Source organism: Ochotona princeps, chromosome 2 (genome assembly GCF_030435755.1).
Source record: "Ochotona princeps isolate mOchPri1 chromosome 2, mOchPri1.hap1, whole genome shotgun sequence".
Lineage (NCBI taxonomy): Eukaryota > Metazoa > Chordata > Mammalia > Lagomorpha > Ochotonidae > Ochotona > Ochotona princeps.
This window is the reverse complement of record NC_080833.1, coordinates 71,751,535-71,778,344: the sequence shown is the minus strand read 5'-3', so window position 1 is coordinate 71,778,344 and position 26,810 is coordinate 71,751,535. Positions and strand designations below refer to the sequence as shown.

The 26,810-nt window shown below is 41.7% G+C and overlaps 1 protein-coding gene and 1 pseudogene across 1 annotated transcript in view; one reads left to right on the top strand and one right to left on the bottom strand.

Annotated features, from left to right (window-relative positions):
* SYDE2 (synapse defective Rho GTPase homolog 2) overlaps positions 1-22,157 on the top strand; it is a 52,776-nt gene extending 30,619 nt beyond the window's left edge. Inside the window, exons 5-7 of the mRNA XM_058658758.1 lie at positions 14,135-14,316; positions 15,784-16,015; positions 21,101-22,157. Of these exons, the coding sequence (XP_058514741.1) occupies positions 14,135-14,316; positions 15,784-16,015; positions 21,101-21,600 (914 nt within the window). The 3' untranslated portion in view covers positions 21,601-22,157. The remainder of the gene's footprint in view (positions 1-14,134; positions 14,317-15,783; positions 16,016-21,100) is intronic.
* On the bottom strand, positions 5,018-5,631 carry LOC105941632 (tubulin--tyrosine ligase-like; annotated as a pseudogene).
* Positions 22,158-26,810: the final 4,653 nt, after the last annotated feature.

The window sequence follows — 26,810 nt, the reverse complement described above, 5'->3', positions numbered from 1 at the left end:
TTTGTACTTCTGATTTCAGTAAATGCCAGTGATTTAGCATTCAAATCTGCCTATTCTGAATTTTCTCTGTTACCTGTAGGATTTACCTGTGAGAACAATTCTCACAGTTGAATGCTCACAGTGGTTCAAGTGAATTAGTCTTTTGTATGTTGGATACTTGTAGAGCTGCAGGTCACTCTGCCAGATGACAGAATCCCACTTGAAGAATGAGATTGTTTATTTTATTAATCTTCGTAGCCTTGTAGTTGCCAGTAGGAAGGTGATATCCACCTATCCGGCCATCGAATAGTGAGTGTTTATTGTATGCGAGGTACTTTGCTAAGGCATTTGGGACACATAAGTGCAGAAGAGGTCATCTCTACTCTCAAGAATATTAGTTACAGGGAAAGAGAGAAATAAAAACAACCAATTATAGTATTTAAGAAGAAGCACCTAGCTTCTCCCAGGAAAATGAGGGTAAACTTCCTAGAGGTGACTTGTCAGCCACCTTCCAATGGTTGAGATAAACTTAGCCAGAGAAAGTTTGGAAGAGGGAAGTGTATTAGCAAAAACTTGGAGAGGGGGGCTACTATGGGACTTCACAAAGTTGATGGAAAAATGAACATTAGGAGAAAACTATTCAATGTTTTTTGAAATGCTTTGCTTCAAACTAAGAAGTTTTTATAAGATGTACAAGCAGATGTATTTTGAGGCACAAATAGGATAAAACATGTTATTAGAACATGAATTCTGCTAAAATGGAAGCAAGACCAGGCATTACATTTATGTTGTTGATAGAAGAATGATGAAATCATTGCTGCATTATAAAAAGTTTATGAGGAAAATCTCACTAGGCAAACAGCAGTTTACAAATGGATAACTTTTTTTTTTTTTTTTTAAGATTTATGCTACTTATTTGAAAAGCACAATTACAGAGAGGGAGAGACAGAGCTCTTTATCCATTGTCTGGGCAAGGCCAGAACCAGGAGCCAGGAGTTTCTTCCTGTTCTCCCACATTGGTGCAGGGGCCTAAACAACTGGGTGGTGTTCACTGCTTTTCCAAGGAAATTAACAGGAAGCTGAATGGAAAGTGAAACAAACAGTCAAGATTCAAATTGGTGGCTTATATGGGATGACTCTGTCCTAAGATTGTAATTTCTTTTTTTAAGATGTATTTATTTATTTATTTTATTTAAAAATGAGATATATAGATATACAGAGAGGAAGAGAGACAGAGAGGAAGATCTGCCCACTGATTCACTCCCCTAGTGGCTGCAATGGCCGGAGCTGAGCCGATCTGAAGCCAGGAGCCATTTCCCAGGCTTCCATGCGGGTGCAGGGTCCAAGGCTTTGGGCCATCCTCAACTGCTTTCCCTGGCTACAGTAGGGAGCTGGAATGGAAGTGGGACTGCCAGGACTAGAACTGGCACTCATATGGGATCTTGGTGCATTCAAGACAAGGACTTCAGCTGCTAGGCTACTCGGCTGGGTCCTGTAACTTGATTCTTTTCATCCAGATTTAATTTGTATCTGAAATTTTGAATTACCACCATAAAGCTACAGTTTCCTATCCACTAAGTTTTCTCATTCATTTATTCTTCCTACTCCAAATTTTCCTTTAATTTATTTTACTTTATTTTTGTTTCATCAATTCCCTTCTGTCAGAATTTCTTGCTGGCAATTTTAGATTTTGAATAATTATTTTAAGGTACATTCATCGGAATGTTCTCAATTTTCTTTCTTCTTTCTAATTGCTCTGAAAAAAGCTCCACACAGCAATGTCTGTTCTTGGTCTCATTTAACAACATGTGATACAAGAAAATGTATGTATTTGAAGTGTGCTATTGGTTAAGTGACAACATACGTAAAGACCATAAATCCATTTCCACAATGAATATAAAAATAACCATCACCTTCAAAAGTTTACATAGTTGTCTTTTTTTGTTTTTGTTTATTTGTTTTTATTGGAAAGGCAGATTTACAGAGAGAAGGAGAGACAGAAAGATCTTCTATCCACTGGTTTACTCCCCAAGCAGTTGTAACGGCTGGAGCTGAGTCAGTTTGGAGCCAGTAGCCAGGACACAGAAGCCTTCTTCTGGTCTCCCACATCATGGGTGCAGGATTCCAAGGCCTTGGGCCTCCATTGCTTTCCCAGGGCCACAAGCAGGGAGCTAGAAGGGAAGTTAAGCAGCTGGGATACAAACCAGCACCCATATGGGATCCTAGTGCATGCAAGACAAAGACTTCAGCCACTACGCTAACATGCCGGGTCCACATACTCATCTTTGTAATGCTTGCCTCTTTTCCTCCATTGTCCCTTGTCCGGAGACAACCAGTGGCCTTCTGTCACTGTGCTTGTAGATTAGTTCCATCTCTGTGAAACTCTGCATAATTTAATCATATAGGTTTTTGTCATAGGTGTCATTGTCAGGGATCTGATTTCTTTTAGAATTGTTATCAGTTTAAGATTCACCCTATTTCTGCAAGTGTCTGTAGTCCATTTCCTTTTTTTTGTTTTTTTTTGGTTTTTTTTTTGCTTGAAACTTTTTTTATTACTTCTTTTTTTTCTATTCATTTATTCATTAATTACATTGTATTACATGACACAATTTCATAGGTACTGGGATTCTCCCCCCTTCACCCCCAACCCTTCCCCCATGGTGAATTCCTTCACCTTGATGCATAACCACAGCTCAGGTTCCGTTGGGATTCCCTAATTACAAGCTCACACCATACAGAGTCCAGCATCCCACTGTCCAGTCAAGTTCAACGGCCTCTTAGGGAGGCCCTCTCAGGTTTGAAGGCAGAGCCAGCAGAGCGTCACCTCGATCAATTAGAAGCTCCAACATATCATCAGCAACAGTCCAGGTACGATGAGACTGGTGCAGAGTCCACTGATTGACATAGTCCATCTTAGAGTTTCCCCTTGTCCAGTTTTTCGCTGCAAACATATAGCTGAGGTGGTTGATTGATCTACTCCATCTTCTATCTTTTCTTGGTTAATGTTTTGATTCCTCCATTTTGTTCAGGGGAATCCCCAAAGAAACTCTGAGGTGTTCCCAGTCTAGGCTCCTACATGCACTACTAGTAAGCACAGTGCCCGCCACAGTCCATCACTCCAATCAGCTGGTGGTTGTAACCCCTGGGTTGGTTCTATTCTGAGCCCTGACCTCCATTGGAACCAATGAGTATTGCAGCTCTTCCCGGCTCTGCCCATCACACACTCGTCCCTCACCTAAACCAGTGGGAGGTGTGCTGGTTGGGTGCTGCATTCCCTACTGGCACAGGCCATTTCACCTTGGCATTTTGTGTTTTGTACTGTTTTTATCTCAACCAAACCTGGCCAGGCCCCCACACAGTTCCAGCGCTCGGATTTGCCAGTGGATAACGTGAACTGACTCAGCCTCGTCTGCTCCCAACCCGCGCCAAATGTATGCCAGTGGGTCACTTTCCAAAGCCTCTTCTGGGTTGTTTACCTCCATACTTTCTGCGTTTATTCGTAGGGTCAGTGTCTTGTCAGAGGAACTGTTCAGATTCCTCCATCAGATCCCTTCCTGGTGTCAGGCTTCACGCATACCAGCAGGTCCTTTGGCCAGCACCGCTCTTCAACCCATTCTGGTTCCTGCTGTTGAGAGTTTCAGCCCAGCCACGGCTCATCCATACCCACATATAGCTCATACATGGCTCAGTTGGGGTTGAAACCTAGCCGAGCCCGTCCCACATCTACCCTGGTCCTCCAGAGCACCAAACTGTGTTGCGGTCTAACCTGGCATGGTGCGTCAAGTCCGAATCCATGTTTGTGCCAAGGGATTACAACTGTGACCCGACCAGAACTCATCCCCCTTCCAGTTCCTGTGCCCCTTAGTGGTAAGCTCCACCCAGCCAAGGTCTCCCCCAAGCTCCCCAACAGGGCCTGTTCCCAGCCAGTGTTAAGTATGCCAGAGGTTGCTCTGGGTCAGCCCAGCACGCCCCATAGACTGTCATGCCTCCTGCATAGACTCCACCGGCCTTCTAAACCATCCAGTGGGGTCAGAGTTTGCACGGGGATTGATCCACACATACCTGACACATTCTAGCCCCGAGTATGGTTCTCGAATGCCAGACAATGTCATAGTCTTGCTTTCTGTGACCCCTCTGCTGATCCCTCATCCTATCAGGTAATGGGGTATCCTGCTGGTCAAGCCCGGAATTTTGCCTTTTGAAGGAACTGGTGTTGGCAATCTGCACTATAAAGTGACTACAGGTTCTTCAGAGGAAGATTTACTGCCATTGAGAATCTTAAGGACTAATACACATTCTCAGAGAACTGTGGGTTCAGCATGGAGCGACTCATGTAGCATATCAAAGAAATCAAATCCCAGAACTTCCTCGCGGGTGGCCAGCAGGCATAGCCTGGGGCCAAATGATGCACTGGCCGCCCGCGAGCCGCTCAGCCCATGTATGTACGTACGTGGTGGTAAGCCTGGCTGTGCTAGGCTGGAATCGTGGTGGGGAACCCGAGCCCTCCAGGCAGCATGGCTGCCCCAGGGGTTGAGGCGCTAAGGCCTCTGCCTGGATCCTCCTAGCTCCTCCCCCACTCCAGCCCCATGGCGCACTGAGGAGGTCCAGATCCGCTTCTCAGAGTCCTGGGACAACCCCCCCAATCCCAAAAGAGGGCCATCAAACCAGGATTCCGGCAAATCAGGAAGCTGCCCGCGAGCCGCTCACCCCATGTACATACGTATGTGGTGGTAAGCCTGGCTGTGCTAGGCTGGAATCGTGGCCTGCTTGAAACTTATGGTCTGCCAAAGCCGAGGCATGCTCGGGAAATCTCTGACACGTGGGACCCAGATGAAGCGGCAGGGCCACGGCAGGGGAGGCGGGGGTGCTTGTAATGTAGGCTCCTCTCTTTGGAAAGCAGAACATGAGGTAGGGAAGCTCAGCTGTGTTCGGCTGCACCACCCAGCACTTGCTAAGTATTTAACAAGGTACCCCAGTCCCTCACTTTGCACTTCCCAGTCCTCTCCACACAGCACAGCCTGCTGAGGGCCTGGATGCGTTACCGAATGTCGAACTTGCGATGGCCCGGCTCCAGCAGCAGAGGGCGCTCGAGGTATTTCTGGATCACGTGCACTTGGCCCTGGGCGTCTATGAAGTCCAGAAGCTCCGTGGCCTCCAACGAAATGAGGATGCCTTCACCCTTGGCACCAGCTGATGACTTTGCGATCCAAACGTTGCCCTCCCCATCCTCTTTCTTTTGGTTGTAAGAAGTCAGGAAGAATTCCCTCTCATCTGTCCTGGAGCTATTGACTGGCAGCTGGATTCCATTCTGCGCTGGGGCCACAGGGGTCTTGAGTGTCGTTGGGTAAATCACATAGGACTCAGGGAACCACGTGCAGGACTCGGCCAGTTCTGGGCTCGTCTTGATCAGCTTCACCAAGGACGCTTTGCGGCACAGCTTGTCGCCCCCCCCCCCCCGTAGTAATTGATCAGCTGTGCCAGCCCAGGCTCCTAACTTAGTCTCCCGAAGGGCAGCCGGTTGCTCTCCCCCAGCATCAGGTTAAAGAGGGGGTTGTCTCGCCACAGTCGCTTCCAGTGGCCAGTGGCGAGCAGCAGCCAGGAAACCTCAGCGTAGAAGCTGCTGTTCTCATCGCGCACCACGAAGGTGTACATGGTGGAGGCCACGCCCGCGCCGGGCCCCGGGACAGCCAGCGGTGCAGGGACCAGCCGGCCCAGGGACTCAGCTGCTCCGCAGGGACCCCGAGGGCGCCGGTGCCCGCGCTCCGGCCGCGCCTCCCGGCCCGGGCACCGCCCCCGTCCCCCATTTCCTTTTTATTACTTAATAGTATTCTACTACATTTATAGCAGTAGCTATTGGATTATCCATTCATTTATTGATAGGCATTTATTTATTTTTATTATTTTTCAAGATACAGTGTTGTTGATAAAGGAACTCTTTTTCGGGCCCGGCAGCATGGCCTAGTGGCTAAAGTCCTCGCCTTGAATGCCCCGGGATCCCATATGGGCGCCGGTTCTAATCCCGGCAGCTCCACTTCCCATCCAGCTCCCTGTTTGTGGCCTGGGAAAGCAGTCGAGGATGGCCAAAAGCTTTGGGTTCCTGCACCCGCGTGGGAGACCTGGAGGAAGAGGTTCCAGGTTCCCAGCTTCGAAGCGGCACACACCGGCCGTTGCGGCTCACTTGGGGAGTGAAACATCGGATGGAAGATCTTCCTCTCTGTCTCTTCTCCTCTCTGTATATCTGACTTTGTAGTAAAATCAATAAATCTTTAAAAAAAAAAGGGGGGGACTCTTTTTCTTCCCTCCCTCCCGCTTCCTCCTTTTCTATTTTCCCTTCTCAACATTTTCCCTCATATTATCATAGCAGTAAAGTCCAAACAGTAGTATAACAGTTACAAGTAGTATATACAGTTAAAAGTTTAACTTTCTGTTATTTAATTGTGTCATGACATTGTGGGTAAAGGCAAAGATAAAAAACGTAGTATCATACTGTCAAAGTGTGTTTGATTGCTTCATTGGAAATCCTTTTATTTTGGACTGGAAATGTATAGAGCAATGTATTCACTTCCCAGTATGCTAGTCTCCATTAAATTCATCTGTGACAATGTCTGTATATACTTATTTATCTATATATCTGTTTATTTTATATTTTGCATGGAGTTTGTCTTGTATCAGAGAAGATGTGATATTTGTCCTTTTGACACTGCCTTATTTCACTGATAATGATCTCCATATTGAATTGGTACTAGTTATTCTTTTTAACGACTATGTAGCATTCCATAGAGTAGATGTACCAGATTTTTATCCATTCCTCTTTTGATGGGCTTCTGAATTGTTTTCATTTCTTTGTTATTGTAGATTTAGCTGCTATAAATACAGGACTGCAGGTTGCTTTGTCATAGGCAGATTTTACTTCATTTAGGTATATTCCCAGGAGTGGACTAGCTGGGTCATGCAGTAGATCAATGTTTAGTTGTCTGAACACACTCCATACTGCCCCCATAGTGGCTGCACTAGGCTATACTCCCACCAACAGTGGAGGATGCCCACATCTTTTATAGGCAATTTTTTTGGGTAAATGCCCACAAAAACTCAAGCTGTGCTAGGTCAAAAACCAGAGACCTGGAATTATATCCAGATTTTTCTATATGGTGATAGGGCTTCAAGTACTTGGGTTGTTGTTAACTGTGTCCCAGGATGTGAGTCAGCAGGAAGCTGGATCAAAAACAGTGTAGCAATATGAAATGTGGGCATCCAAACTATATCCTGATCTAAGCCATACAACCTCAGCTTAGGTCTCCCTCTTATTCTTTGTTTGATATCTTCTTTTTCTTCTCAAAACCTCATTTCACCCTTTCATTCTTAGCAGACCATCTTACCTCCCTTAAAACACAGAGACAATAGAAGCAATCTGATTGCTAGATTTTCATCCACTCAGCTGGAAGGCATCCATCATTCCCACTTTCCTTTCTGTCATTGTATCATGCTGATCTTCCTCACATCTTGGACTAATTTAATTGCTGCATGTTTTCTCAGGCATCTCTTCTTTCCTCTTTGGGGACTTGGTTCAATTGATTGCACCCCCTTCTGGTTCTTAAAACCTTTTTACTGTCTTGTTTACATTAGCATTTAAATGCTCAAGTGTCTCCCATCCTTAAAGAAAAATCCTGCTTTGATACTGCTTCTCCCCTGATCTTCCTTCCCCACTATGGTTATCACATTCTCTCAGAGCCAGATTTCCTGGCAGATTGTCTGTATTTTCTTATCATTTGTAGTTCCTTTAATACCCATTCACTTCCTAACCGCTTGCAACCTAAATTCATGTCTTTTATTCTCTTGAAACTAAGGTTATAGATTTCCTTTCTGGTAAATGTGTTTTGGTTCTTATTTTAAATGGACATCAGATCATTTCTTTGCATAGCTCATTACTAATATCCACTACCGTAGAATCACAGAGAAATGTATTGAGAATATAAGGACACAAACTTTGTCCCCGGGAGGTTATGATTTAGCAGAGGTGGCACAGGCCAATTTCTAACACCGTTCTTATCTAACCTGACTCTGTTGGCTATAATTTGATGCCATAGACTTTCTCTTGAAACCTATTTTCCTTGAATTCATTGGCAGCACATTTGACATTCTCCTCCCATTCTCATCCCTGCCTCTTCTTCCCACTCTGACTTCTTTCATCTTCTTCCTTAGTCATCTTTGGAAGATATCCTTCCCTGATGACTGAAAAGTTGATGTACTTTGGGATTAATTTTTAGATCTGCTCTCATTACTGCATATACCTCTCTGACACCTCTGTCACTCCCAAATTTCCAACTATTTTTTTTTCAAAGCTGTATTTATTTTAAAGAGAGTAACGATAGGGGAGGGAGAAAGAGAGAGATACAGATTCCATCCACTGATTCACTCCCCACATGCATGCAGTAGTTAGGTCTGGGCAGCGACAAAGCCAGGAGCCAGGAACTCCAGCCAGGTCTGCCATTTGGGTTGCAGTTAAGTATAACATTACAGCCAAGTATTTGGTTGATCATCCACTGCTTCCAGGATGCCTAAGTAGGAAGCTGCTTTAGAAGCAGCATAGCTGGGGACCAGCACATTAGCTCAACTGCCTAATCCTCTACCGCAAGTGCTGGCATCCCCTAAGGGCAATAGTTCGTCTTCTGGCTTCTCTACTTCTGATTCAGCTCCCTGCTTATGGCCTGAGAAAGCAGTGGAGAATGGCCCAAAGCCTTGGGGCCCTAACTTGTGTGGGAGACCCAGAAGAAGCTCCCAGCTCCTAGCATGTGATCAGCTCAGTTCCCAGTTGTTTTGGCTATTTGAGGAGTGAACCAGTACAATTTTCAAAAAACAAAAGACCAAAAACAAAACAAAACAAAACAAAGCAAAACAAAACAAAACAAAACAAAACACCCCAGCAGCGGCATAGCTCAGAATTGAGAGCTGGCAGTCCCATATGAGATATGAGCCTCCTGAGTAGTGGTTTCATCTGTATGTTATCATGCTTGAATTAGTCATTCTTTGATCTATATCTCCAGGCACCTCTCTACTGAACCTCAGGTTTTTCAGTCTATAGACTTGAATTTTCCGTAGCTTTTTTAAACTCCGTATGTTCAAAATGAAATTCTTTTCTCTATGTGCTAAAACATAGTTTTCATCCTTTGTTCCCAATTTCAACTCATGTCATTAGTACCCACCGATGTACTCAAACCTTAACCCAGGAAAGGAACAATCTTTTTTTTTTTTAAAGATTTTTTTTTTTTTTTTTTTTACAAAGTCAAATATACAGAGAGGAGGAAAGACAGAGAGGAAGATCTTCTGTCCAATCATTCACTCCCCAAGTGAGTGCAATGGCCGGTACTGTGTCGATCCAGAGCCAGCAGCCAGGAGGTTCATCCAGGTCTCCCACATGGGTGCAGGAACCCAAAGCATTGGGCAGTCCTCTATTGCTTTCCTAGGCCACAAGTAGGGAGCTGGATGGGAAGTGGAGCCGCTGGGATTAGAACCGGAGTCCATATGGGATCCCGGTGTGTTCAAGGCGAGGACCTTAGCTGCTAGGCCATGCTGCCTGGCCCGGAAAGGAACAATCTTAATCCTACTTTTTCCTAAAAATCAAAAATTATGGACTTGGCAGTGCTGCTTTGAGGATTTATTCCTATAGACATTCCTACTTTCACATAGACATGATATGCACGGTTATTCAATGTAATGTGTGTTAGCATAATAAAAGGTTGGAAACAACCTGAGTAACTGTGTAAGGAACTGAAGAGAGGAAACCATGAGACTTCCATGCACTGAAATACTATGATGTGAGTGTAAAATGGTTGTGGAAGCTATATACTAAGAAGATCTCAAGGATATGATGGTAAATGAAAAAAATAACAAACAGAACAGGATACATATGCTATCTTTTGTTATAAAAGAGTAAAATAATGTATTATTTATGTTTATATAAACAAATACTAGAATACATAAAGCAGAATGACCAATTCATGTTACTGTTAAATTTTTTTAAATCACCGGATGAGGCGTCTCTGCTGTTACCGTATTTATGTGCAAACAAAGCTTTTAGCTAAACTGAGCACATTCTGAATGAATAAGGTACATATGTGTAGATTTTTGGTGTCAGAAATATCTTCTGTTTCCCCTTAAAGTCACATTGCAGCCTTTTGTTAGTATCTTATCTACCTTGCTTATATGTAAGCAACACTACTCTTTGTTTCCTTTGTGATAGGTTATCTCTTAGTTCAAAGCCAGTTATGATGTTTGGAATTGATTTCACTTCTCTCTTTTTGAACCACTTCTCTCTTTTTGAAATCTGATGTTTTCTGTTCTTGGCTTCTGGTTTTATTTGTATGTTTTATTAGCAATGATTTTTTTTCCTTCCATATGATACTACAGCATTACAAATCACCCAGTCATCCAATGTATGTTTAAATACATCTTCAGTGTTACAGAGAATATATGGCCCCAGTGCTAGGCAACTGCGTAGGCTGCCTTGTACCTAGGCAACTGTTACACTGCTGGGAAAAAAGTAGCCACGGTTGGCGGGCATTCTGGCCTGGTTAATGCCAAATTTGTATTAAATGTACCAGTGCAGCATAGTTGTCTATTTTTCTTTCTTTTTTTTGCTTTTTTCATTTTTTGTTATATTTTTGACAATCTTTACATAATTAATTAGGGTAAAAATGTTCAAGGGCTACAGGAAAGTGGTTAAGACTATTATTTCCATATTGTTTCCTTCATGTATCTGAGGTAAAGGGGAATATTAAGGGAGAAGTCCCATCTGGTCTCACACCCACCCCAGGTCCCTGATGTGGGGCATGCTCTGAGGGTCTTGCTCAAGTGGTTTTGATAGTTCAACAGTTATGAATTGCTGCCAGTCTCGCCACTCCAAGCACAATGAGGTCGTTGAAGAATCCACTGACTGACATAGTCCAACTTAGAGTCTCTGCCCACATTTTTTTCTTTTTTTAATGTATGTGGGGAAGGCAAGGAATGCCAGGGCAGGACATGCCACCCTGGCCCCCAGGCATGCAACATACCCCCACACATTGGAGGCAGGCAGCAGCAACAGCACTGCAGTTGCCCAGGGAAGGAGGTCTGGGGATGTATTGGAGTAGGGGCACTGAAGGCATGTTTGGCAGGTGAGAAATCACTTCAGGGGGGTTTCTGTAGGCCAGGCCACTGCACTTGCAGGTATCAAGGTTGCTGAGATGGGGTGGTTTAGAGGGGAAAGCCAGGAGGGCATTTCTGGGTCAGGCCAAGGCAGCCACCCATGTGGCTGGGCTAAGTGGCATTGTGTGCTGCCCGCAAAAGGTGGGGGTGGGGACATGCCTTGCTGGCCTAGGCTGAAGTACCTGCCTAAGAATGTCATCGCAGGGGGTAGGCAATGTCAGGCTGGACTGCAGTATCAGTTAGAATGCAAGAGAACCGTATCTGGGAGCAGATTCTGTAGGGCACTTGTGGGTTTACCTCTGTGGTACTGCAGGCCAACTGATTTGCACAGAGCTGGGGGTGGTGATTGGCTGAGCCAGGCTGGACCATGAAACTCACCTGACAGGAGCCCACCTGACACTGGCAGGAATGTGCTGGGAGCAGGCTGGGCTTGGTGAGGCCAGGTTGCAGTACCTGCTTACACATGCAAAGGACAAGACCGAGGGCAGGCAATGCCAAGTAGCTCCATGGCACCTGCTGGCATGTATGAGATCCAGGGCTGGAAGCGGCCCTGGTAGGAGAACATAGAGAACTACCCTGCTGTGCCGCAGTGCCTGCTGGCATGCACAGGAGTTAGGACAGCGTGTGGGCTGCACCTAGCTGGACTAGGCTGCAACACTCACCTATATAAGAGCTGAGACTACAGGTGGACCATGCCAGGCTGAGTTGAAGCACCCACCAGCATGCACATGATTCAGGGCTGAAACACCCACCAGCATGTGCAAGATTCTGGTAGTAGAATTTTAAGGATTCCCTTGCTGGTCTGTTGCTTCACTTTTGAGCAAGAGAGCTGGGTCTAGGTCCCAGCCAGACTCGGGTAGGCTACTTCACTCCTTGGCACACACAAAAGCCAGAATGAGTGCAGGCCAGTAGGGCTAGGCCACAATACCCTCTGGCAAGTCCGGGACTGGGTACAAGTCGTGCCAGGCTGGACTGCAGTGCCCACTGGCAGGCTCAGGATCTGGGACTAGGTAGGATTGGGCCTGGTAGGGAAACTGGATATTCCTCTACTAGACTGCGGTTCCCGTTGGTGATTACAGAAGTCCAGGATGTTGTTGGGCTAGGTAAGGTGACAGCATCCTTGGGCATGTGTGTGGACTTAGCTCTGGGGTCGAGCTAAGTTGTGGCACTCATGGGTATACACAATAGCCAGATAGGATGCTAGACAGTCTGGGCTAAACTGTGGCACCTGCTGGTACACACAAAAACCAGGGCTGGGGTGAGCCTCAGGGGTTACCCTGACTAGGCTGCAGCATCCACTGGTGTGTGTGAAGACCAGGCCTGGGGTTGACCACAACACCCATCAATTCAGAAATGACTGGGGGCAGAACTGATCAGACAGCTGCATACGCCAGTATATGCATAGCTGGTGCAGGTGAAAGATCAAACACAACCCTGCATTAATTGGTGCACACAACCTCACCTCAGGTTAGGTTTCTTGGGGGATTTTCCAACTAAGATGATGGATTCAAATCCTGGCCACAGGGTTTAGCCACAGGCCTACAAAGTCACAACTTATGTGATCTGACCTTGGAGTGCATGTACTGGGACTGGGTCTCCACAGTTGCTGATGCCAGTGCATGTCCAGTTGCATGTTGAGGACGTGATGACAAATTCATTTAGGTTAGCAGAGAACATTGTGTGCCTTGTCAAAGGGTGGAGGGCAGAACAAGTTGAATCACTCTTCTGGCCAAGCCTTGCAACATGTTCCAGGCCGTGAATTCATTAAGGTGGGACTTAGTCAGCCAGTAGACTTCGGAAAGATTTTCTTAACAGTGGTGTAGTGAAGCCACCACCAACAAAACTGATGTCATCTCAGAACTATGAAAACCACTCAAGGGCCAGGTGTGGTAGCCTTTTGGCTAAGTCCTAGTCATACATCCACCAGGATCCCGTATGGATGCTGGTTCATGTCCCAGCTGCGCTGCTTGCTATCTAGCTCCCTGCCTGTTTCTTGGGAAACTTATAGAGCATGACTCAAAGCCCTGGGACCATGCACCCATGTGGGGACCCACAAGAAGCTCCTGGTTCCTGGCTTCGGATTGGCTCAGCTCTGGCTGCTGCAATCATTTGGGGAGTGAATGAGCAGACAGAAGATCTTTCTGTTTTTCCTTCTGTGTAAATCTGCCTTTCCGAAAAAATAAATAAATTAAAAAAAAAAAAAGGAAACAAAGAAGCTGCAGATATGCCTTCTGTTCATTAAAAAAAAAAAAAAAAAAAACCCCTCAGGTAGCACCTCTGCACACATTGGAGTCTCTAGGGCTTTGTCAAATGACAGTCTCATTCCCATGTGCTAATGTAGTTTGGCAGCCCCGTCCCCTTCTCCTCCAACCTGCTGCAGCCCTGCAGATACAAGAGGAAACTTCTTCCATGGCTCTACCCTCTCCACTCTATTCAGAGACTCAAATGGGTGTGCTTCCCTCTTAACAATGTAAACAATGTTGAAAATAAAAAATAAATAATAGATAAAAAATAAAAAGAGAAAATATGTTTATATTCTTCGTTATTTACACAGGCTTTTGACCATTGGCACTCTTCCACTGTCAATTTACTGGACAGTTAACTTTAATATGCCTTACTTTTGTAATTTCTGGTGTGCATGCATTTAGAATATTTGTAGAAGTGCAGATTCAATTGGGTATATTCATCAAGAATGCTTACTTTATGATTAATAAAGCTAACAAGTTCTGTAGCTAGAAGCTGCATATATACATTTTTAGTATGTTTTCAAAACAAAAGATCAGTTACCAAGACAATTTTTAAAGAATACAAAGTGCTAGTGTTTCATTATAATACTTTCTTTTTATATTGCTGCTTTTACTCTCAGGATATTTGGCTATACTGATAAATGCTTTGTAAAAAATCACTGTAGTTCTTTTTGTTTTCACTCTGAGGACCAATCACTGACTGCCTTTGATTTATTTATTTTCTAAAGGTGTTCTTAAGGATTACCTTAGAGAACTTCCTTCTCCTCTGATAACAAAGCAGCTTTATGAGGCTGTGTTAGAAGCAATGGCAAAAAGCCCTTTGAAAATGTCATCGAACGGTTGTGAGAATGACCCAAGTGACTCTAAGTACACTGTAGACCTACTGGATTACCTGCCAGATGTTGAGAAGGTAAGCATAATTAGTATATATTTTTTTCCTGGCACTGGTTAATATAGCCAGAGCCACAAATTATTGTTATTTTAAGTATTTAACATTTGTGGTATTCCTGAGTAGAACTCTGCTTCTATTTTGTTTTGATGATTTCTTTATTTTTATTGGAAAGTCAGATTTACAGAGAGAAGGAGAGAGACAAAGAAAGATCCGTTGTCTGCTGGTTTATTCCCCAAGTGGCTGCAACAGCTGGAGCGGAACCCATCTGAAGCCAGGAGCCAGGAGCTTCTTCTGGGTTTTCCCCATGGGTGCAGGATCCCAGGGCTTTGAGCTATCCTCTACTGCTTTCCCAGGCCACAAGCAGGAACTGAATGGGAAGTGCAGCATCTGGGACATGAACCAGCACCTACTTGAGATCCTGGAGCATGCAAAGCAAGGACTTTAGCCACTAGCCTACTGCGCTGGGCCCTTCTATTGCTTCTAAATACATTGTGTCATTTATTTATATATATATATATATATAGGTAATCTATAAAGACTTAAATTAGGCCCTAAATGCAAACCTTTTTTTTTTTTAAGATTTATTTACTTTTATTGCAAAGTCAGATATACAGAGAGGAGGAGAGACAGGAAGATCTTTTGTCCGATGATTCACTCCCCAAGTGACTGTAACGGCCGGTGCTGCGCCAATCCGAAGCCGGGAACCAGGAATTTCTTCCAGGTCTCCCACGCGGGTGCAGGGGTCCCAAAGCTTTGGGCTGTCCTCGACTGCTTTCCCAGGCCACATGCAGGGAGCTGGATGGGAAGTGAAGCTGCCGGGATTAGAACCGGCGCCCATATGGGCTCCCGGGGCGTTCAAGGCAAGGACTTTAACCGCTAGGCCATGCCGCCAGGCCCGATAAATTCAAACCTTAAAGAAACCAGTAAGGGCAGTTGACTCAAAAAATAAAAAGTTTTACAGAGGAGAGGGGAGGGAACTTGGGGGAGGAGGAAGAAAGAGCCAAGCGCCAGCTAAATTGTATCAAAAAACAATTTAAAAAGTAATGTTTTGGGCCCAGCGGCATGGCCTAAGGGCTAAAGGGCTAAAGTCCTCGCCTTGAATGCCCCGGGATCCCATATGGGCGCCGGTTCTAATCCCGGCAGCTCCACTTCCCATCCAGCTCCCTGCTTGTGGCCCTGGAAAGCAGTTGAGGACGGCCCAATGCGTTGGGACCCTGCACCCGCGTGGGAGACCTGGAAGAGGTTCCTGGTCCCGGCATCGGATGGGCGCACACCGGCCCGTTGCGGCTCACTTGGGGAGTGAAACATCGGATGGAAGATCTTCCTCTCTGTCTCTCCTCCTCTGTGTATATCTGGCTGTAATAAAATGAATAAATCTTTTAAAAAAAAAAAAAAGTAAGGGGATGCCTCTCTACATTTTCTGATATAAATTGTGTCCTTGAATTTGCCCTTCTATGACTGTTATGTTAATTTAAATTAATCTAGGCAACCCTAAAGATGTTGTTGGATCATTTGAAACTTGTGGCTTCTTTCCATGAAGTGAATAAAATGACCTGCCAGAATTTGGCGGTGTGCTTCGGACCAGTGTTGTTAAGTCAGAGGCAAGAGACTTCCACCCATAACAATAGAATCTTTACTGATTCAGAAGAACTTGCAAGTGCTTTGGATTTTAAAAAACATATTGAAGTTCTTCATTATTTACTACAGCTTTGGCCAGGTAAATGATTCTTTGGAAATGTTTTTCTCTTTTGATGATAGTGTTTAATGAACTAATCATTCAATATGCCCCTATATGATTCAAGAATATGTTAGCTAGATTTTGCTTTTTTTTTTTCAAATATGAAATTGTACTGGCCTTTAAGTGTTTCTATTTTAGCTTTCAGTATTTGCTGATAATTTTATGGACATATAGATCAATGCACATTTTAGACATGATTGATATGGTTTTGAATCCTGGTTTTGCTACCTATTAGCAATCTGATCTTGGATAAGCTCCATCTTTGATCCTCAGCTTTATCTTTTGTTATATAATCTTTAAAAATGTGTTTCTAGGTTGTGCATGAAGATTAAATAAAAGGTTATGTGTGTAAGGTGCTCAACACATGTCTTGATACACAATAGATACTAAATATTTTTTACTTTTCTCAATTTTAGTTTAATTAGTATGAAGCAGAATTCATGCTTCTCCTTAAATCAGTTCTTCCTCTTGATATCTTTACTGTATGTCCTGGTCACCCTTTCAGTTACTCCAGTTTGAACTGGTAATTATTTTTGATTTAGCTTTCATTATCCATCCATTATTCCAGTCAGTATCCAAAGACTGACAGTTATTTTCCCAACAACTTCTCTTATATATTTTCAGCACTAAAAGAAATGCATACTTCATTTTAATTAAGGATCAATCAAGGATCCTGTATTTAAGTGCCACGATGTTTTGATTGTGTAGTGTTCCCTGCTTGCCTTGCCCACACTGCACAGGTCCAATGTGAAAGGACTGAGGTGCTTACAGTGGTAAACGTATTCAGCTTCGAGATCAACCAGGATTCAGGTTTGAACTGTGACACTTGACTGAAGGGTGGGTTCAGCTTCAGCAAGCTTTAGTTTCTTTTTAGGTAGAGCTGATGTCAAGATTGTTGTGAAGATTGAGATAAACGGCACCTAAAGCAATGGCCAAAGGGTTTTTGCCAAGTGAGCCCTTCATAAATACTCTTTGTTACTCCTTTATTGGTATATATGAGAAGGAAAGACAAAAATGCAAAGCACTGATTGAGCTAGTCTTCTTAAATTTTATTTTACTCATTTTTTGTTAATCAAAAGGCAAGGAGAGACACACAGAGAGAAAAATAGAAAAAAAGAGGGAGGTCTTCCACCCATTGGTTCACTTCCTTTAATACCTGCAACAGTCAGGGCTGGAGCTGGCGAAAGCTAGGAGCCCAGAACTCAATGTGGGTCTCCAGACACCAAGCCCGAAGTCATCTCAACCCCATAGGGGACAGACTCACCGGTTTTGTGGATGATAATATTAACTCAGTGCTGCCCATCTCCCTGCATTCCATTGAAGACTTTGGCTTTTCTTGATGCGTACCGTATTTTACAGTTTTTCTCACTAAAAAGTTATCATTTTAATTTTATTTTGTGACATATTTTGCTTTACATATGTTAACTTTAGCCAAGAAGATACTTTAGTTAGAGGTTTCTGTTTGAAAGCCCCAAGTCTTCAGGGTAGTTAAGAACCCTAGCACAATAGTGATACAAGTTAAAAGTCATGTTACCAATAGTTTATCAAGTTATTTTCTCACAAGTCCCTCAGATTCTGTTTTTGGCAAGTGGTTTTGGAGCCAACTTGATGAGAGATAGGGAATAGAAAGGAAACATTCGTCTGTTGAACAGGACAGTCTTATTTTTTAAATCTGTTTTATGTTTTCATAAAAGTTCTTCTTTTAAAAATGGGTTTTCTGTTTTAAGAATGCTGAAAACTCTTTTAGTTTATAGATAAGAAAGTAGATTTAACTTGTAGAACTTTGCTGCACTGTGTTTTCCATGATGAATAGCCTGCACACAGTTTTTGGAAGTGGTATCCACTTTCTGTAATCCTTTTTATTTCATCCCCCTCCCCCCCAACCTCATAAATTTCATGAGGTTAGGGACCATATTTTACTTATCATCCTATATCCTAGACCCTAGAAAATTAGTTGGTACTAACTAGTAACTCAACATATTTCTGTTAAAGTAATTATAATATAGAGGCTAATAAAGAGAATAAAACTACTATGTTGGTAGAAAATAAGACCAAAAAAAAGCTGTTTTAATACATTTTGAATTTCTTTTCAGTGGCATCTTTCTTTTTCTTTAAAAAAAATTGATTTATTTGAGAGGCAGAGTAACAGAGACAAAAGGAGAGACAGAGATCAAACCTGTTTCCTTTTGCCAATTCACTTTTGAAATGGCCACAACAGCCAGATCTGGGCAGGGCTGAAGCCAGGACCCAGGAGCCAGGAACTCCATCTTGTTTTCCCACATGGGTAGGGACCCCACTGCTGTCTCAGATGCATAAATGGGAAGCTGAACTAGAAACAGAGCAGCCAGAACTTAAACTGGTGCTGGGGTGTAGGATGCTGATGTTTCAAATGGTGGCTTAGCCTGCAATTTTTTTTTGAAATTTAATTTATGTCTAAAAGGCATAAAATGTCAGTTTAAATGATTTGTTATATAGCAGTTTGGGCCCGGCACGGTGGACTAGCGGCTAAAGTCCTCAACTTAGATGCACCGGGATCCCATATGGTTGCCAGTTCTCATCCCAGCGGCCCCGCTTCCCATCCAGCTCCTTGCCTGTGACCTGGGAAAGCAGTCGAGGACAGCCCAAAGCCTTGGGACCCTGCACCCATGTGGGAGACCTGGAAGAGGGTCCGGGTTCCTGGCTTCGGATTGGCTCAGCTCTGCCTGCTTCAGCCACTTGGGGAGTGAATCATCAGATGGAAGATCTTCCTCTCTGTCTCTCCTCCTCTCTGTGTATCTGACTTTGCAATAAAAATAAACAAATCTTTAAAAACAATAGCAGTTTATCGGAGTCGATCATGTGCTGCTGCAGATTAGGACATTAACTGTGGCGCTGGCATCCCATGAGAGTACTGGCTCAACTCTTGGTGCCCTCTTTCTAATATGGCTCCTTGCTGATGCGCTTGGGAAACAGTGGAGGTTGGTCCCAGTGCTTGGGCCCCGCCACCCAAGTGGAAGACTCAGATGCAGTTCCAAGCTTCTGATTTAGTCTTGGCCCAGCCTTCTCCACTGTGGGCATTGGGGAGTGAAACAGCAAATGAAGACCTCTTTTTCTTATTCCCCCCCATGCCTGCCGTTCCTCTGCCTTACAAGTAAGCAAGTAAATCTTTTAAAATATGATCGATTTAGTGATTTCTGAAATACATTCAAGAAAATATACAAAATGTTTAAATAGGTTCTTGATTAGAATCAACCTTAGGCAAGTAGCAACATAGTGAATCTAAATTTTTAGAAGATTTTATTTATTTCCATTTTATTTAAAAGGCAGAGACAGTCACAAAGAAAACTTAATCTGCTGTTTCTCTAAATGAGCACAACAGCCAGGGCTGGGCTAGGCCAAAGCCACGAGCCCGGGGACTCAATCCTGGTCTTCCCACGAAAGTGAAAGGAACCCAGGGACTTAAATCCTTATCCACTGTTTTCCAGGGTGCATATTAGCAGAAAGTTGGTTCTGAAGGGGGGGTAACACCAGGCACTCTGACCTAGGATGCTACTGCACCAATGGCCTCCCCGTGATTATGGGTTTTTACGGGCACACTAAGACAACTGGAGGGAATTACAGAATACTCTAATTGGTGGGTGAAAACAATAGACATGACAGGTAAACACTAAAAAAAGCAAGAACATGCTGAAGGGAAAAATGTGAGGAGACAATGAAAATAAACTGGAGACAAAGGAATATGAATAAATTCTACAGATGTTCAGATACCAGTTTGCAATTACATCAATTAATGGCATGGAGCATTCTATATTAATACTGATATTAAAGATCAGTCTAATAAATGGTTTTTCTAGAAAATTTCAGATCAAGAAGTTTTAGCTCTATAGTGACTTATGACCATCAACAATTAAAAAAATAAAAAATAGAAATGATTATAATAAGACATAACTAACAGAAAATTATGTGACCTCTGAAATATGTTAAGAATCTCACTTTAAGTCTAGGAAACTAAAACCATATATGTTTGTGTAGTTTTCATTTGTATTATTTTGTACAATTGCATGCAGACATTCATCATGTGTTGAGAGTGTGAAGTTGAATTGTTATCATTGATTTATGTTCCATTTATTTCGGTGAAGGGAAGTGTAAAAGGAGAGACATTTATTAATGGAGAATAAACAAGCAGAAACAGAAAGGTATATAATTGTATTAGCTGTGTTTCAGCATTTTGAATTGTCTTTTTTTATACAGAAAAACCTTAGATAAATGTTTTGCGGAGTATACACGAGTAATCAATAAAGATTTGAGTTATTATGAAGTAATTTTATGGTAATCTTCTGTATTTCCATCACAATACACAGTTTAAGACAATATTACATGGAATGTTATTCAGAATTATTAAATATGTCTTCAGAATGGGAAAATAAAATATCTGTACTATTTTCAGGCAATTAACGAAGACAATTAGTAATTAATGCTGTATAATGAACTCAGGTAACACGTGGTCAAGTTTAGCATTCATGCATTTTATCAAAATGAAATTTGGGCTGCTTCATAAAGTAAATTATGTCACTGCTGCTAATAGAGTTGCCAAAAAAAAAAAAAAAGCCCACAAAAGTCAGAATTTCTACAGTGATCACTTTAGATGCCTTTGCCTCTTTTAGATGTTTGCAGACAAAGGAAATTTTTGTTTTGGTTTCTTTTGTTTGTTCACCAATATGCCTTGCCTGCTTTTTGCTATAGCTTTTAATTTAGGAGAAGCTACCAGCTTAGCTACTCTTGGAGTTATAGCTAGTCAATAATTAACTTGCACAAAAAAATTAATCAACCTTGAAATTTTGTTCTGTTTTGAGACATTATGATATGGCATGAATTAGCACCACTGAACATTCTACTAGCTTCTTCCTAATCTTGATTATGTGTGGTGGTAGGAAAAATAACTATGGAATGCTTCCTATCGATAGCATGCATGTCTTTATCGTAATGCATGTTTGTAGTTGATTATTAAATGGCTTATCTTTAGCGCTGTTTTGTTAAGGCCAGTTGGATTGCTGTCAATAAAGCAAATTTATTGTTCACTTGTAGTGCAACGTTTAACTGCCAAAGAATCAACAGACAATTTGTTCGCTGAGCAGACGTCTTCTCTGCGTTATTTGAGGCGGAAGAAAGAGCGACCTTACATGTTAAATCTGAGTGGAACTGAATCGCTGGGAGTCCTCAGGCCAAGGCAAACCAGATTAGACAGTCCGCTTAGCAATCGTTATGCAGGAGACTGGAGTAGCTGTGGAGAAAACTATTTTTTAAATACAAAGGAAAATTCAAGTGATGCAGATTATGATCATGTGCCTTCAGATTACAGGGAAAATGCAGAAGACTATGGCAAAACGAATGGACCTGAGATAATGATTGAACAGCCGGTTTCCATGTCCAAAGAGTGTGCATTTCAGACGTATTTGACAGTACAGACCATTGAGTCCACAGTGGAGCGAAAAGCCAACCTCAAAGATCTACAAGAAAGCATTGATATTTTGATTGGCAATCTGGAACGTGAACTCAACAAGAACAAACTTAATATAAGTGTTTGAGATTGATGGGGTTTTATTTATTTATTTTTTAAATAATATCTTTAAAATTTATATCAGTCTTTATTTTGTTAAACCTCCTCAGTGATTTTTTTTTTACTCATGAAACCTTCTGTTAATTTCTACATTAATGTGATTTAATTTAAAAAAACTAGTAGCTGATGTGATTTTTATGGTATCAGGAAATTGTTCCGGGGATAAAGATAACATGGGTATTTTAATAAATCTTGCCAACTCTATGGAGCTAAGTTTCAAATGTACTTAAAAGGTTTGCATAAGTCATCGGCTCATCCAGGTTTTTGTTCCTGCTAGGAACTGCTTGTACTTAGCTGAAGCCTGATCCGCTCAGTGCAGCTGCTCCATCTGACTTGAGATCTGAGTCAGTGTCAGCATCATTTGGTCACATTTCATTTGCAATGAAAATGCTGCTATGAGAAAATATGTTTATAAATAAGCGTGAAATTACGCACATATTTAATGTATCCTGTATTGACATTCAGTAATTATTTAAGCTTATAAAATAAATATTTTTATAATCCTGAAAATATGTATGTATCTCCACGTGTGTATATATATATATATAGGAACTAGGTCAAGGGAAGGGATTTACCTATAGAATCACAGGTGTCTTTGAAATATATATGTCATGAGGCCAAAGTTACTAGTTTAAAATGTCTTTTTGGGGGGAAGGACATTTGATTTAAACGTAGTTACATTAAAAACACTTGAACAAAAGCATTCTAGAAGCATCTTAATAAAAATAATAAACTTTGGTGTTTCATTTTGAATAATAGTCACAGTATCTTCTGTAAAAAGTCATCTTTTAAATTGAAATAGAGTTTCTCCTTAAAGGACCATCTCTGCACTGATGACCTAGATTTGAAAATACCTTCGCCTGTTCTGTGCATCTTTGTATTTTCTAAGTATTTATTTCTAGTAACAAACTTATGATGTTGGCTTTATAGTTCCCTTCACTTGTTTCTAAAGAAAGCATTTTGCCAGCATTCTACATTTACTAATTTTTAAAAAATAACTTATTTTGTCTGCGTATGATAGTTATAGCAATCACAGAAAAGTTTGAAAATGTAATTTTAGACTTTACTTTTATGCTACAAAATATGCAATTGAAAAATTAGAAATAAAATTTGAATTACTAACTTAAAGGTGTAGCAGCCATTAAATTAGACTTCTGATGTTTTTCTAAATATCAAAGTATTTAACTATTTCTTTGCAGTACATATTGACAAGCAGAATAACTTATTATTTAATTTGAAATCCTGTTGATAAAAAGATAAATGTTTTTATATGAAAATTTAATTTTTAAATTTTTTGTGATAATTCAGCAAGATGCCAAAACAGTATGTGAGAGATGTATGTGTTGGTAAATAAGCAAAAGAAAATACTTTGAAATGTTTTGTAGAAAAACCGTTTTCTTCCATTTACTCTATCATGTGTATCGTATGATATGAATAAGTTGTTTCGGAGATGTGCTTTGTTAAAACATTATTATCTTGATAAAGCTATTATAATTTTTAATGACCACTTCTTTTTTCTTCTTTTTTTTTAATTCATTAATTACATTGTATTATGTGACACAGTTACATAGATACTTGGGTTCTCCCCACCCCTCCCCAAACCCTCCCACCATGGTGGATTCCTCCACCTTGTTGCATAACCACAGCTCAAGTTCAGTTGAGATTCCCCCATTGCAAGCATATACCAAACATAGAGTCCAGCATCTTATTGTCCAGTCAAGTTCAGTGGCTTCTTAGGTATACCCTCTCTGAATGACCACTTATTTTAATATTCCTTTTTAAAAATTATTATTATTTTAAAATATATGTTTATTTTATTTTAATGGCAGATTTTACAAAGAGAGGAGAGATGGAGAGAGTAATCTTCCATCTGCTGGTACACTCCCCAAATGGCCACAATAGCCAGAGCTGAGCTAATCTAAAGCAGGGAGCCAAGAGCTTCTTCCTGATCTCCCACTAGCGTGCAGGGGTAGCTAAACTCCACTGTCTGCCCAGGCCATAAAGCAGAGAGCCGAATCTCAAGTGGAACAGCGGGAACATGCCCGTATTGAATGCTGGTTCTAGCAGATGGAGGATTACTCACTATACCCACGTGCTGACCATTATTATTATTATTATTATTATTATTATTAAATCTATTTGAAAGAATTGTTCAGAAAGAGAGAGAACCCTCATCCACTAGATTCCTCCCCAAATAGCCTCAATGGCCAGAGCTAGACAGAAGGCAGGAGCTTCTTTCTGGTCTTGCGTGTGGGTGCAGGGGCCCAAACATTTGGACATCTTCCATTGCTCTCCCAGGTGCATCAACAGGGAGCTGGAGCAGAAGGTATGACAGGCGGAGGCTCAACATGCTGCCTGGTGATATCAACCCTTACTAATCTTTTTGTAACAGAAGTATTGCTGTGCCATTATACATTATCCTTAAGTATGTTTTAACATCTATTTGTCCAAAATTGAATTTTACAGAATACCTTTAAGTCTGTTATGTTGTTGTGTTATCATACCATTTTGGGTGGGAAATGTTTTAAAAATAATCTCTGCTGTCCTAGAGAATTCTAAACACTTTGGTTGTCACAGCCAAGTCATTGTTATAAACATCTTTTATGGACTCTGCTGAATTCAGAATTGCTGATTAAGTCTGAGTGCCTTTAAATAGCCTTTTGCTTTAAACCCTTTTTGAGGTTTTATACCTGCAGTCTAAATTTCCTGGGATTTTCCTACTCTATCAGACTCTCAACTGTTATCCCCTGTGAGCTTATCAGCTCTAATGTTTATAGGAAAACAAATTTAACTTTGGTGCATATACCTGAATAAAAACAACCCAGATGGTTGGAAAATAGAAAAATAAAACTATCGCTCCCTGTCCCCACAGCAGTGCCACTCACTTCTCAGGAGTGACAGCATTTGTTGTTGTTTTGTCTATCAGCTAAAGCAGGATCTGTTGGTTCTCCATTATGAGTAAGTGACTTATGTCATTTCTTCTCATTGTTTTTGTTAGTTATATTCTTAGTAGTTTTTGGCTTCCTTTATAACGTAATAATTTGTATTTTTTGAGAAACTGTATGTGACTTTCATTTATCCTGTACTGATTCTAAAAGCTGCCAATCAGGAACAGTTACTCTAGATTACGTAAATATTCATGGATAAACCAGGTGGTTTATTGTCTTACACATATCCATCTTAGATCATTAGGTCTGTACTGATTTAAGCAGAATATTCCATGTTCATGGTAAAATGGAATCTTTTCTCTTGCAGCCATTAGCTTTTCCAAATCATGCCCTATGTTATTGCTTAATAATTGAGTCATGGCTATTGCAGTTTTAATTTTTTCCTGGAGTATGTGATTGGTTTGTGAAGCTTTTGACAGAAAAAAAGATTATTTTCTTTATGATAACTCCTTCTAACCATGTTTACCAAATTTGTCAGGGTACCTTTAGTCCTCATTCTGGGATTGCTGACTTACATATTTATCTTTATTTTCTTCAACAAAAGAAAGACATTCTTCACTTTAACTCTGATTATACATCTTAATCAACTTTACCCAAAATTGGGCAAAATGATTGTTAACAATCATTCTGGGGAATGTTTTCTTTGTACTGTGACGTTATTTGTACATTAGAAGTTTTGAATCTCGTATTTTGAATCTCTTTCTTGGTTTGGGCATTTACAAGTGTTGTTTTGCCTCTGGAAGTGGCACATGATAGATAAACTTTGTATCTTCACACTTCATTTTGATTAGACCTATTGTTCTGTGTTCAAACTCATTTTCTGCTCCAGTTTTACAGCAATTCAGGCTAGCCAGACAGTCATTTAGACTAGGGGAAAAGCAACTGATGTGATCAGAAATGGGCATGTCTGTTTCTTTTTATTTATTTACTTATTTTATTTGAAAGGCAGGGAGAAAGATCTTCCATCTGCTCATTTCCCAAATGCCTATGAACACTTTGGATCAAACTATGCCACCCAGGACCCTGGAACTCCCTCTGAGTCTACCTTGTGGGTGGCAGGAGCCCAGCTGCTTTCAAGGTGCATGTGGTCACTGTAACCTCACAGGGTGCACGTTAACAGAAATCTGAATCAGAAGTGGAGCTTAGACTCAAACCCAGACACTTCAGTTTGTTATAGGGTTTCCCAAGTAGCATTTTAACTGCTACAGTCAACACTGCTCCTGTGGTTTTATATTAAAGAAGAAGCCGAAAGAATATGTCAGGACTATGAAATGAGTTCTGAGCATCCAAAGGATGGAGTTGTATAAGGTGTAATTGAAATGACTCCATGTTTTTAAAATGAGTTTGTAGGGGTCAGAGTTGTGGCTCAACAGATTAAACTGCTGTTTATGATGCTGGCATCCTATATTGGGGCGCCAATTTGAGTGCTAGTTGCTTTGCTTTTTTTTTCTTTTTAAGGTTTATTTATTTTCATTGGAATATCAGATTTACGGAGAGAAGGAGACAGAGAGAAAAGATCTTCTGTCCACTGGTTCACTCCCCAAGCGGCTGTAGTGGCCAGAGCTGAGCCAATTTGAAGCCAGCAGCCAGGAGCTGCTTCCAGATCTCCCGCATGGGTGCAGAGTTCCAAGGCTTTGAGCTGTCTTCGATTGCTTTCCCTGACCACAGTCAGGGAGCTGGAAGAGAAGTGGGGCAGCCGGGATATAAGCTGGTGCCCATATGGGATCCTGGCACATGCAAGGCAAGAACTTTAGCCACTACGCTCCTGTGCCAGGCCCACTGCTTTGCTTCTGATCCAGCTCCCTGCTCATGTGCTTAGGAAGGCAGCAGATGATGGTCCAGATAGCTCGACCCAAGGCATCCAACTTGGAAGACCTGGGTTGACTTCCTGGTTCTTGGCACTGGCCTGACCCAGCCATGGCTTTTGTTACCATTTGGGGCATGAGCCAGTGAATGGAAGATTCTTTCTCGCTGCCTTTTAAATATATCTTTTAAAGATAAAAATTTATTGAATATTATAATTATTAATATAGTACTTAGCAAGTGCCTCATAGTTTTCTACTGGTTTTTAATATTGCTGAGCTAATAAAACAAGGCTTCATGTTTGTCTGAGTCTCACATAATAAATGAGATTTGCAAAGCTTCACATTTTAAATCTTTATTTAGGGATATTAAAGAAACCAGTTGTGGTACAGGTACTGTTTCTGAAAGGAATTTTGTGTCTACAACA